This window comes from Carcharhinus amblyrhynchos, chromosome 3, assembly GCF_965287045.1.
Source record: "Carcharhinus amblyrhynchos chromosome 3, sCarAmb.v2.hapA, whole genome shotgun sequence".
Classification (NCBI taxonomy): domain Eukaryota; kingdom Metazoa; phylum Chordata; class Chondrichthyes; order Carcharhiniformes; family Carcharhinidae; genus Carcharhinus; species Carcharhinus amblyrhynchos.
In genome coordinates this window covers 94,149,403-94,162,970 of record NC_137326.1, presented here as the reverse complement: position 1 = coordinate 94,162,970, position 13,568 = coordinate 94,149,403, and the positions used below count along the sequence as shown (strand labels likewise).

The window sequence follows — 13,568 nt, the reverse complement described above, 5'->3', positions numbered from 1 at the left end:
TCTTGCTTATTTTACATTGGCTTCCAGCATTGATTTCTAACTGATGATCTCCAAGTCAATGTTGCCTTACCCTTGTGGTGTAGGCTGCTTCTGGGTCATCTTCAAGAACTCGGGACATGCCAAAGTCTGAAACTTTGCAGACTAAATTACTGTTCACTAGAATGTTCCGTGCCGCCAAATCTCGGTGCACGTAGCTCATATCAGAGAGATACTTCATTCCTGAACCGATTCCTCGCAGCATTCCCACCAGCTGAATCACTGTAAACTGGCCATCATTCTTCTGTAAACAATACAAATCACATTCACGTTTGACATGTAATGCAGTAAACTACCAATTAAGTTCCAACATTTTGGGAAGTGACTGTTTCTGAAAAATGCATTTCCTTCAAAGTCTGATGAATGACTTACCCTGAGGAATGCATCCAAAGATCCATTTTCCATGTATTCAGTTATGATCATTACTGGTTTACCTAGAGTTTCAAACAAAAATAAAATTACTTGCCAAATGCTTCCATTAATGAGATGAAAATGAGATATGGAGAATTACACTGTCTATACCATCATTTATCTTGCGGAATCTAATTTAATTAAAAATGCCAAAATCTATGCCCTAGATGCATTGTAGTCCAGATGATTTATTGAACAACATGTTAGACACCATCTGTCAGATTAACCCTTGCTAGCCATATATTTACAAGGTCTTGTGTAATTTGGAGCATGTCTCCAGGGTTTATTTGCCTGAAGAATCTCAGCTTTCCCTCCCTTACTTTACCCTGACTCGTGGGATCATAATTGCATCGCATCAGAACATGACGTGTTGCCAAATTGAATTCACAAGTCCTCTTTGAAGCTGCATTTATTTACTAGGGCTGTTATTCACTTTCTGGTGTGGCTGATAAATAGACAGGGATCGGAAGCAACAGTAGATGAGAAGCACGACCAATTGGTGATGGTCAGTGTACTGTCCACATCAAAGGAGAAAATGACTCCACCAAACATTGAAGAAGAAAATACAGGATTAAACGTTTGGAGGCCAGCACTTTTAATCTATACTTACTAGCTGAGCCACACAGCTTGCATTCAGGTTTAATTGCGATGTTGCACATCTACAGATTCATGTAATTCCTGATACTTCATTTAATACATTATTTAGAAAAATATTCCCTCACCCTCCCAACTCTGTTGGGGTGTGGTTTAATAGGTATGAGCAGCCCTCCTGCACCTATTCCAAATAGCCATTTTCTTTTATTCAATTGTGGGACATGGGCATTGCTGGGTGGCCAGCGTTTATTGCCCATCCCTAGTTGCCCTTGTTCAGAGGGCAGCTAAGAGTCAGAGTCAATCACATTACTGTGGAACTGGAGTCATATGTAGGGCAAACCAGATAAGGATGGCAGATATCCTTCCCTGAAGGACATTAGTGAACCAGATGGGTTTTTCTGACAATAAGGCAAGGGTTTCATGGCCATCAGTAGATTTTTAATTCCAGGTATTTTTATTGAATTTAAACTTGACCATCTGCCGTGGCTGGATTTGAAGCCCCACAACATTAGCTGAGTTTCTGGATTAATAGTGTAGCAAAAATATCACTGGGCCATCGACTCCCTGCTTCACGTGTGAGAGAAGCCAGTGTGTTTCAGCAAGCTATCTGGCTATGGGAGTTATCACAGGCTAGCACAGTCTGATCCAAACCTGATGCTCACAGGCCTGTACTTATTCAATACAAGTCACTGGATGGCAACTGGAACTAGGAACACTGACTGAATTAGCCCTCCCTTCCCCAGTTTAAGGGTGCTAAGGCTCACCTGAATATGTTCTATTATTACCCCGGCTAAGGCATCAGAAATGAAGACTAAACCTAAAACGTCCTTGGTCTTTATAGCTCCTTTCTGCAGCAGATGTTTAGACCCGATTATAAACTTTTAACCTTAAGTTTGTTGAATGATGTCACAAGTAGGCTTACATTAATATTGCAATGAACTTAGTGTGAAAATCCCCTAGTTGCTGCACTCTGGTGCCTGCGGATATAATGAGGGTGAATTTAGCATGGCCAATGCACCTAACCAGCACGTTTTTTAGACCGTGGGAGTAAACCAGAGCACCTGGAGGAAACGCACGCAGACACTGGGAGAATGTGCCAATTTCCCAAAGGCAGTGACCCAAGCTGGGAATCAATCCCGGTTCCCTGGCGCTGTGGGGCAGCAGTGCTAACCACCGTGCCACTCCATATCATGAGAACTTCCAAGAAATGATTTATGTTATGCAGGCAATTGATCTAAAAGTAGACAGTTCTTTTCAGGATGGTGAAAAGAAAAAGGTGATTGCAAAACTGCAGTCTGGCACGTAATCCTTGCGAGGCAGGCCAGGTTGGTATTCAAGTCAGGAACAAAAGTTGCTGAAGCGACAGCTTGGAATCAAGCTTGGAAACAATGTTCGAGCTTCATTTGCATTTTCATTTTTGTTTACTAAATATTGTCATTTATCGTACCTATCAAAACCCAGACAGGAGCAGCTGATATGAATGCTTTATTAAATGACAGTCATTAGAAAGGCACGAGCTGAGGGAGACTGGGCTCATTACAGTTGGGCTTGGCCTGCTGGGAATTGGGCAACAGGGAACAATAGGTCAGCTTTTACATATTGCAAATTTAAATGACAATTTAAAAAAAATATACTGCCAACTATTTATGCAAATAAATTATTTTCTGCTGCAACTCGCCTGTAAACACAGCAGTAATGTTTAATCGTTAGCTTTGCTGGTAAGTTCACCGTATTAGTCACGGAGGAAGAAAGGACTTCTCAAGCAAGAATATTTAGAATTTCTCTCTTGGTTGGGCAATCTTTGGTATGTTTTTACAAAAAAAATAATTTTACCGCTTAATATCAAATTCCTTGCCATCTGTTTTCACCTATCCTGTGACACCCAGCCCAACCTGTCACAGTTTCAAAAATATCCTGGCCCACACAGACCTAGATATTAATTTCACTGCAAATCTTAATACAAGCTGTCTAAGGATAGAATGTCAATTCACACCATCAACTCCTTTAAATCTGCCACAAAGATTAATGACTTGTATTCCAGTTCTTCTCCCTTGTTATTTATCAATAGGTGTTCCATCTGTCATTTTTAGACGAACGTGCGCAACTTTTCTGCTCGGTCCTGTCGCTGGACCTACATTTTGTGACTACTCCCTCCAGGTGGATGATGTTGGGATGATCAAACTGGCCCATGATGCTTGCTTCACTCAGGAAATCTCGCCTCTGTTTATCAGTGTAGCCAGCTTTCAAGGTCTTGATGGCCACACAGATCTCTCTCTTGCCTGGCATTTTCAAACGTCCACTACACACTTCACCAAATTCACCTATAAAACAGAACAGAAATAAAGCGTAATTACTTATCATAATGACATTAGCCGGATGAGACGTATTTTCTATCTGCAAGGGGCCTACGTGGAACGAATTTGGGCAGTCTAATTCTCGGCACAGGCTCACATCCCTACTGTCCCTAATTTAGGATTAATGACAATCTCGCTCGGGCAGTTGCAAAGTGGCAGATGTGAGAGCCAGAAAGAAAAATACGACAAGTGTATTGAAGTTAGGCTCTTGCGAGATTAGATGTGAGTGTTACAGCAAAGGAAACTTTATATCTCGACATCTTATCCCTGACCTTGAAGTATTATTCACTCCTGAATCCAGGGACTGAATGTTTAGGCCCTGATGAGGCAAGTGGGGTGTGTTCACGCAGCTGGCATGTGTACCATTTCCCCAGCTCCATTCTGTGCCTGCGGAATTTTCCACACAGACATCAAGTCCCCAGAGGAGTTGGAGAGCAGTGTAGCTACCTGGAGGCAGCATCCCAGTGGCAGACTGCTGGTCAGGGAGCAAGAGTTCCTGGCACGCTTACAGGTCTGGCTTCAATTGCAGCCACACATCACCCAATGCAGGGGATCCACAATGGTGCCTGGCTGCTGACAAAAATGTTTAATTTGAAGTTTTAAAAGAAGGTGTGAGAGAGGGGACCCTCCATCTTGGGGTACCCCCTCTCTCACTTTCCTGAAAAGGCAGCACTCTGTTTCTTCAGTGCTGTGAGGTCTCCTCATGACCCTTCAGCTTTGAGTGCCCACCCACTAGTCTTAACCATGGAATCCTACAGAAGGAGGCCATTCAGCCTATCAAGTCTGCACCGACTCCTCATTTTACCCAGGCCTAACCCCCTCACCCTATCCCCGTAATTGCGTGCATTTATCCTAGCTAATCCACCTAACCTACACATCTTGTGACGCTAAGGAGCAATTTATCATGGTCAATCCACCTAACCTGCACATCTTTGGGCTGTGGGTGGAAATCAGAGCACCCAGAGGTAACCCAAGCTGACATGAGGAGAACTTTCAAACTCCACGCGGACAGTCACTCGAGGACGGAATTGAACCCGAGTTCCTGGCGCTGTGAGATAGCAGTGCTAACCACTGTGCCACCATGCCACCCTTAATTGATTAATGTGGGGAAAACCAGAGCAGGGTGATTATTTCCTAAACAGTGCAAGTTTCTGAACTCCATTTGGCAATGACAGTGGGGAAATCCTGCATCAGATTGTACTAGGTCACTGTTTGTGCAGAGTCTGCACATTCTCCCTGTGTCTGCATGGATTTCCTCCGCATGCTTCTGTTTCTTCCCACAATCTTAAAGACATGTTGGTTAGGTGCATTGGCCATGCTAAATTCTCCCTCAGTGTACCCAATCAGGCATCGGAGTGTAGCAACTAGGGGATTTTCACAGTAGCTTCATCGCAGTTTTAATGTAAGCCTAATTGTGATACTAATAAATAAACTTTAAGCCTTAAATTGGCATTGTTGCACTCCATAGCACTAACAGCCTTATTTTAGTGAGCAGACACTTCACAAGTGAACTTTTAAAAAAGTCCTTCTGCCTAGCAGAAAACTGACCATAAATATGCTCTATGGATCAATCCATAAATAATCTAGCTGAATAACTTACCTACACCTATGACCCTTTCAATCTTTATACATGATGCATCGATTTCTTTGGCAAATTCACGGACAGCTTGATTAGGATCTTCATAGGTGAAAGGATCGACATATGTCCTTACTCCTTCAAAACATACAAAGACATTTTTACTTTTTATCACAATTTACATTATTAACACGAGAGATATTTCCTGAGGTGTACACAACCATAATAAACCACATGTTATTTTTTCAGCTTTTAGACATAAACATTTTCCTGGTCATTGAAAGAAGCATTTTTTTCCTCCCTAGCCTTCTCCTCCATTCCCTTGTTATCCAGAAGGCACTGATTCTTGCTGATGTACACTTGATTAGATGTCCAGTCCATTTCATTCACATGTGAGAGTTCAGATACTCAATGTCTCCTAGCTATTCAACCACTGAAGGTTAATAGCATGCGATAGTTTGCAGCATGGGTCACTGCATAGCAATCTGGGAAGGGAACCGTGCTTGATTTTTGAGCTAACATGTACTTTTCAAAACTGCTTGCTCTGAGGTCACCTAACTCAAGGCAAATCTGGCATCTAACCATTATCTAACCAGGCTCCCTCTAGTCTATATTGTTTAGTGCTAGGAGGGCAGTTTCGCTACCTACGAGGATTTTGCCAAATATCAATGTCTAAGCTGAAAACATTATATTGTGGTTTATTCTTTTATTACTTAATATGATCTGCTTTGTTGAATAGATGTGTTACAAAAAATTCTGTCTGCTTCTGCTTCTATGAGGTATCTTGGGACACTTTTCTACAATAAAGCATTATATAAATGCAAGTTGTCATAAAACAGACGAATAAGAGAGTTGAATTTGAACTGACATCAACAATGACATAAACTTGGCATCGAGATAGTGCTGCAATGAAAGAAACCAATAGGATTGGAAGCAACATTTGTACAGTTTTTCTGACTGGATTGTCAAGGGCAGTGAGGAATGTGTTTTAGTATCGTTTTGATTTTGGGATAACACACCGAGCCAGATATTGGCACTCAGTGTGACATTTTGATTTGAGTTATTATTGTCACATTTATTAACATACAGTGAAAAGTATTGTTTCTTGCATGCTACACAGACAAAGCATATCGTTCATAGAAAAGGAAACAAGAGAGTGCAAAATATTGTGCTACAGTCATAGCCAGGGTGTAGAGAAAGATCAGCTTAATGCAAGTAGGTCCATTCAAAAGTCTCAGAGCAGCAGGGGAAGCTATTCTTCAATCGTTTGCTACGTGCCCTCAGATTTTTGTATCTCTTTCCCGAAGAAAGAAGGTGGAAGAGAGAATGTCTGTGGTGCGTGGGGTCCTTAATTATGCTGGCTGCTTTGCCGAGGCAGTGGCAAGTATAGACAGAGTCAACGGATGGGAGGCTGGTATGCATGACAGATTGAATTACATTGATGACCTTTTGTAGTTTCTTGCGGTCTTGGGCACAGCAAGAGCTATAATAAGCTATGATACAACCAGAAAGAATGCTTTCTATGGTGCATCTCTAAAAGTTGGTGAGAGTTGTAGCTAACATGCAAGATTTCCTCAGTCTTCTGAACCCAGAGCAGGATTTCAGTGTGTGCTGCTGACAAAAACAGGCTGATTACACAGAAAGCTCCAAATTTTCCCTCACCACAGAATATCAAAAGCTAAAAAACGTCTGAGGTCACGTACCAACTGACTCAAGAACAACTTTTTCCCCACTGCCATCAGACTTTTGAATGGATTTACCTTTATATTAAGTTGATCTTTCTCTGCACTCTAGCTATGACTGCAACACAATATTCTGCACCTTTGCACTCTTTCCTTCTTCTCTAATATACTCTATGAATGGTATGCTTTGTCTATATAGCACGCAAGAAACAATACTTTTCACTGTATACCAGTACATGTGACAATAATAAACCAAATCAAAATAATAATATAAACAAGTGTCACCTGGGGAATGCATGTGAGGTGTCAGTAACTTTTAGACATCTTTAATTCAACCCTTATAAGACCACAAGATACAGGAGCAGAATTAGGCCCATCAAGTCTGCTCTGCAATTCAATCATGGCTGATATTTTTCTCATTCCCATTCTCCTGACTTTTCCCCATAACCCCTGATCCCCTTATTAACTAAGAACCTATCTATCTCTGTCTTAAAGAGACTCAATGACCTGGCCTCCACAGCCTTCTGCTGAAATGAGTTCCACAGGTTCACCACTCTCTGAAGAAATTCCTCCTCATTTCTGTTTTAAAGGATCGTCCCTTTAGCCTGAGGTTGTGCCCTCTGGTTCTAGCTTTTCCTACTAGTGGAAAAATCCTATCCACGTTCACTCTATCCAGGCCTCGCAGTATCCTGTAAGTTTCAATAAAATCCCCGCTCATCCTTCTAAACTCCAACGAATTCAGACCCAGAGTCCTCAACTGTTTCTGATACGACAAGCTCTTCATTCCAGGAATCATTCTTGTGAACCTCCTCTGGACCCTTTCCAAGATCTGAGAAAATGGTAATGATGAACCAGCCCCAGTGTTAATGGTGTTGGGTTTGTCCCCCTTATCTGGCAGCAGATGCACATTACCTATGGGTGGGATTTACCAGTCCCCACCCAAAGGCAGGGTCTTCAGGTCCCAACAAAGTCAAGGAACTTTTGGCAAGCTCGCTGTTTCTGCTGGAAAATCCCAGCTGATTTGTGGGTTTACAGCCTGTCACTGGGCCTAGGAAGTTGGAATCAGTGCCAAAAACAAGAAGCGGGAAGTGTGTGCAGTTTTGGGCGCCGCACCTGCGCAAGGATATTTTGGCCTTGGAGGGAGTGCAGAGGAGGTTTACTAGGCTGATACCGGAGTTGAGGGGATTGAGCTATGAGGAGAGGCTGAATAAACTAGGCTTGTACTCGTTAGAGTTTAGAAGAATGAGGGGAGATCTCATTGAGACGTATAAGATGATGAATGGGATGGATAGGATAGAGGTGGAGAGACTCTTCCCGCTCAAAAAAGACAGTAGGACTAGGGGGCACAGCCTCAAGATAAAAGGGGGGCGGTTTAGAACGGAGTTGAGGAGGAACTTCTTCACTCAAAGGGTGGTGAATCTCTGGAATTCTCTGCCCGTTGAAGTGGTGGAGGCTGCCTCGCTAAATATTTTTAAGAAGCGGGTTGATGGGTTCTTGATAAGAGAGGGGATTAAGGGTTATGGGGAGAGGGCGGGAAAGTGGAACTGAGCCACAACAGATCAGCCATGATCTTATTGAATGGCGGGGCAGGCTCGAAGGGCTAGATGGCCTCCTCCTGCTCCTATTTCTTATGTTCTTATGTTCTTATGATATCCCTATAGAATTCAAAATAAAATGGCACCAGTATAAAAGCAGCTTTTATTTAGTATGTTATTGCATCCTACTGTGCCACAATTGGAACACCCCCCTCCCTCCCCCACCACCACTACTATGGCGACCCCGCCAAAGTCTAAAATGTTTTGTATGGTTCGCCTATCCGTCAGCCAGGGAACATGTGGTGGGGGTTGAATTTGGTGGGACTGGGAGATCCCGCTGGCAGGAAGGGCTAGAAAAGCTCGCCCAGAGTTAATCTACATGCAGTGTAATGTCTTTAACATCAACTCCACAAATGCAAAAAGTTTAATGCCCACATTGTCTTTCTACAAATGCATCAAATGCTGCTTGTTACCACGTACCTTGTCCATTATGTAAATGCTTTTCCTCATCTGCTTCCTGCTTGGCTTTACTGTATTTTCTACGCCTGCAGGAACAGGAATAAAGCGTGAAGATTAATGACAATAGGAGGGAGTAAGAACTCAGGACCACCTGCTTAGCTGGGAATGTACCGTATCTTGCTGTTCAAACAGTCAATTGTACCTTATTGCCTCGTAATTACAGGTCTGGGCCTTGCCCTTCCCCCACCCTCTCCCATCCCTACCTGCATGACTGTCACCTGCTGAACTCTGCCTGGAGCATGACACTGCCATATATCATTAACCACTGAGAAAGCTAGAGAACTCATTAGCCAGTCATTGAGCAAGGGAAATGAATGCTAATAGCCAGTTGCAGACTTGGAAAATAAATTGAGGTTTGGAGATGGCTTACCTGACTAAGCCTAAATGGAATAAGGAAGCCTTTGTAGCGGATTGAATTATGTAATTAGAAAGGTTTATGTGGAATGACAGGGCACAGGTAGAGAGTGCTTTGATAAGCAGCAGGGGTCAGAGAGGCCAACAGGTCTGTAGGTGAGACAGAGGGGGGTATTCTCTGCAGGCTACTGCAGCACAGCACAAAAGGGCATTAACATAGTATTTGTGGATTCACTCAACGTGGCAGAGCTGTTGGGGATTCAAGCTCCAATGCTTTGTTGTTAGTTCCATTATCATTCACAAAAGCAAAGATAATGAGCAGAATAAAAGATGCTGGGGGTGGGTAAACGGCTGATAATATTGCCAAGCCCCCAACTTTTATCTCTGGTGTTTAAAAAGAGCTAAACTTTGATTAGTGTTTATTTGATTTACTGTAACACAGTGATGAAAGATTCATGACTGGAATATGTTCTATCGCAGGTAATTGAATCGAATCTGGTGAAAGATTTCCGGCAGTTAAAACCATTAATCAAGTTTCTACAGAATGAAGTTTATACCATTAAATTTATGGACAAATTTATTTGATTTGGGAATGAACAACCAAAAACAGTCATGCCATTTTTTAATGCCCAAAGATGAAAACAAAAGAAATGCATTTATATAGTGCCTTTCGCAACTTCAGGACATCCCAAAGGTATTTATAATGGAGGAAATACAACAGCCACTAATTACCACACTGATGTTAATGAGAAGTGATGTATACACATGACGATTATACTTGCATATTCAATAATTTATTTAGCAAATACTCCCTCGGGAAAATATCACACTTTTAATCTATGTGAAATCATTTAAAATTAACACACACTAGGGGCCCAGTTCTCCCATCCCGGCATATTTTGGCATATCCGGGTGAGAGATGCATGTGTTGGCCATTTTGCAAGATTCGTGCATGCGTTCTTGGTGCGCGTGCTTCTCCCACAGCCGGGGACCAGGCACAGTCGGGACTGCACTGGAAACCGGCGGGAAACAGAATAAGTGATTTCAATCTATTTTTAATCTATTTTAAATGTCATTATCGGGCCTAGGACTGAATTCTCCAGGCCTGATAGCATCTCCCACCCTGCCAAGGGTATTTCACTCTGATGGGATTTACAGTAGCTCCCTATGGTTGGGGAACTAGCGGAAAATCCCACAGGAGTGAAGGGGAGGGGCAATCAGGGCCCCCAGGGAGTCGGGCGGCAGGGGTTAGAGGCCCCTGGCCATGGGCACCCTGGCAGTGCCAGCCTGTGCCCCTTGGGCCACCTTGACTTTGCCCATCGGGCATTGGGCAGGACCAGGGGTGTGGGGCCTAGGGGGATAAGGCCTATTGTGAGCAGGGCCTGGTGCGATCGGTTGGTGGTGGGGGGGAGCGGGCACTGCCACTCTGAAGCTAGGACTGGTTGGGGCTAGGGGTGGCCAGCGATCAGGATGAGCTGGGAGCGATTGTCACTGTGGGGAGGGAGGTGGGCTGGAGATTGTAGTGCTCTGGGATGGGAGGGGAGGTCAGAATAGCCTGGAAATGATCGTGGGGGCCACGATCAGGCCATGGAGAATCCTGGGCTGACCAACGATTGAGATGGCCAAAAAACTGCAGTCTGACAGTTCAGGGTCACTACTCATGCGCCAAAACCCAGAACGGACAGAATCTGGCGTGAATAGGCCCCAACCCTGAACTTTTAATAATATTCATGATTGTAACCTTTGCAATGTACAGATTCAAGTCTGAACTCTCAGTGAAAAAACACAATTTTTCCTGCAAATTCAGCACTTAGAATTTTTTGGCAGAATCGGGCCCGAGATGTGCTTTAACTGATAGAACTTGGTGCAGAGCCAATAATTTCAGTGATTAAGTCATAAACATTTTGATTTTGATTTATTATTGTCACATGTATTAGTATACAGGGAAAAGTATTGTTCCTTGTGCGCTATACAGACAAAGCATTCTGTACATAGAGAAGGAAAGAAGGGAGTGCAGAATGCAGTGTTACAGTCATAGCTAGGGTGTACAGAAAGATTAGCTTTTTCAACAGCGGGAAGTGCAGTCAATGGATGGTAAGCTGGTTTGTGTGAAGGTAGTAATAGAAACATAAATTTAAAAATCATAACATCTACATATATTTATTCTTACTAGAATCAATTCTCAGTACATATCCTCCTGCTGCAATTCAAACAGTGTATCCCTCTTCAAGATATCAGTGATTTGATTTGTGGCACAAGACATCAGCAGACTTTGACAGCTCACTCAAGGAGTACCACAACAAAGGGTGGAATTTTACAGACCTGCAGGGATAGGGCCGGAAAACACAGGGAGCCATTCAATAGTCTGCTGACCTCAAACGGAAAATCCCACCAGCGCCAGAGGCAGTAAAAGTCCATCCAAAGTCACCAACAGAAATCACTGGATTGCAGCAGGGAGTGAGAAAACACTAAGATGCAGCAGTCGGTTGGATTAGCTTACTGCTATGATGTGGAGATGCCAGCATTGGACTGGGGTAAGTGCAGTAAGAAGTCTCATAGCACCAGGTTAAAGTCCAGCAGATTTATTTGATAGCACAAGCTTTTGGAGTGTCACTCCTTCTTCAGATGAGTGAGGAGCTGTGTTCACAAACAGGACATATATAGATACAAACTCAATTTAGAAGATAATGGTTGGAATGCGAGTCTTTACAGGTAATCAAGTCTTAAAGGTACAGAGAATGTGAGTGGAAAGAGGGTTAAGCACAGGTTAAAGAGGAGTGTATTGTCTCCAGCCAGGACGGTTAGTGGGATTTTGCAAACTCAGGCAAGTCGTGCGGATTACAGATAGTATGGCATGAACCCAAGATCCCAGTTGAGGCCGTCCTCATGTGTGCAGAACTTGGCTATCAGTTTCTGCTCAGCGATTCTGCATTGTCATGTGTCGTGAAATTTCACTAACTGTCTGGCTGGAGGCAATACACAGCTCTTCAACCTATGCTTAACCCTCTCTCACATTATCTGTACTGTTAAAACTTGATTACCTGTAAAGACTCGCATTCCAACCATTACCTTGTAAATTGAGTTTGTGTCTATATATGTCGTGTTTGTGGACACAATTCTTCATTCACCTGAAGAAGGAGTGACACTCCAAAAGCTTGTGCTACCACATAAGCCTTTGGACTTTAACCTGGTGTTGTAATATTTCTTACTTGGCTTACTGCAGTATGGTTGCAAGAAGCTAATTCAGCAGAGACCAGCAATTATACCTGGAAGCTTTGTGGTTTGTTTATATGGTCTGTAAATATATTGCTCTCTCAATTTTAATGTTCCAGGAAACAGTGGAATCACAGAATGATTTAGCACAGAAAAAAGCCATTTGTCCTCTCCTGGATGTGCTGGTTCTTTCACTGAGAAATCCACTCATCGGTCTTTGTCCCACAGTCATGCATGTTTTCCTACTGAAGTATTTTATTCAACTCCCTTTTTAAACTTATCTAATACATTTTTAACACCCTTTCAGGTAGTATATTCCAGATCATTATAAGCCGCTGTACGAAAAGGACTCCTCATCTTGCTTCTTATGTTATTTATGTCAAGTTTGTGCTCTCTGACTAATGGCCCAAATGCCACTGAAAACAGTTTCTCTTTATTTACTCAATCATGATTTTGAACATCTCTCTTAAGTCTCACCTTAATCTTAAAACAAAAGGCAAATACTGTGGAGGCTGGAGCATAAAAGATCATTGGCCTGCAATATTAACTCTGTTTTTCTCTCCACAGATGCTGCCTAGCCTGCTGAAAATGTGTTGTTTTTTTTACTTCCTTTAATTCTCCCTAATCTAGACTCTCCCTACTCTAGAAAGAATGCTTATTCCTACCGTTGAAAGGAGACAATTGTTCTGTTAAGTGTTCTTTGTTAGAAGAAGCCAACCTGAATAACAACAGGTTGCTGTAGGAGTATTTTAACCACCTCCCCTCCCCCCCCACTCCAGACAGGAACGATATGGATGGTATTTACAGTGGTACTGGGGTTTGAGTTATGTTCCTCCCCCATCATTTTAACTAGCTCACAACTAGGCCTATGGAGACTATCTATTTCAGAGAACCAAGAACTCACTTAAATGGCATCGTTGTCCAAACAACACCCACACCATCTTAACTCCGGGCCTGACTAGAATCTCGCAGTGAGAGGCAGAGTGCAACTGTGGCCACAAAAGATCAAGATAAGGGGTTCCTCAATATGTAATTACTAGTTCCTTTCTAATACGGCTTCTGATTTACCAATGCACAAGGGAGGTGAGTTTTATTCATGATTTATATTCCCATCCAGGCATGATAAAGCCATTTGGAATACCCCACTACTGCACCATGCTGGCTAATTTAACTCAAACCAGGGATTAAGTTGGCATCTTCTTAGCTTGTGTGGTATAATGCATCACAATGTACTTTATCCATTGGTACCAATACACTACAAGAAAAATAAACTGAAACTAACCTAAATGGTTTA

General features: G+C 42.8%; 1 protein-coding gene across 1 annotated transcript in view; it reads right to left on the bottom strand.

Annotated features, from left to right (window-relative positions):
• LOC145340938 (ephrin type-A receptor 4-like) overlaps positions 1 to 13,568 on the bottom strand; it is a 123,837-nt gene that overhangs the window by 14,493 nt on the left and 95,776 nt on the right. Inside the window, exons 9-13 of the mRNA XM_080185541.1 lie at positions 8,669 to 8,733; positions 4,996 to 5,109; positions 3,177 to 3,362; positions 409 to 470; positions 71 to 280 (exon numbers count right to left, since the gene is read on the bottom strand). Coding sequence (XP_080041667.1) covers positions 71 to 280; positions 409 to 470; positions 3,177 to 3,362; positions 4,996 to 5,109; positions 8,669 to 8,733 — 637 coding nt within the window. The remainder of the gene's footprint in view (positions 1 to 70; positions 281 to 408; positions 471 to 3,176; positions 3,363 to 4,995; positions 5,110 to 8,668; positions 8,734 to 13,568) is intronic.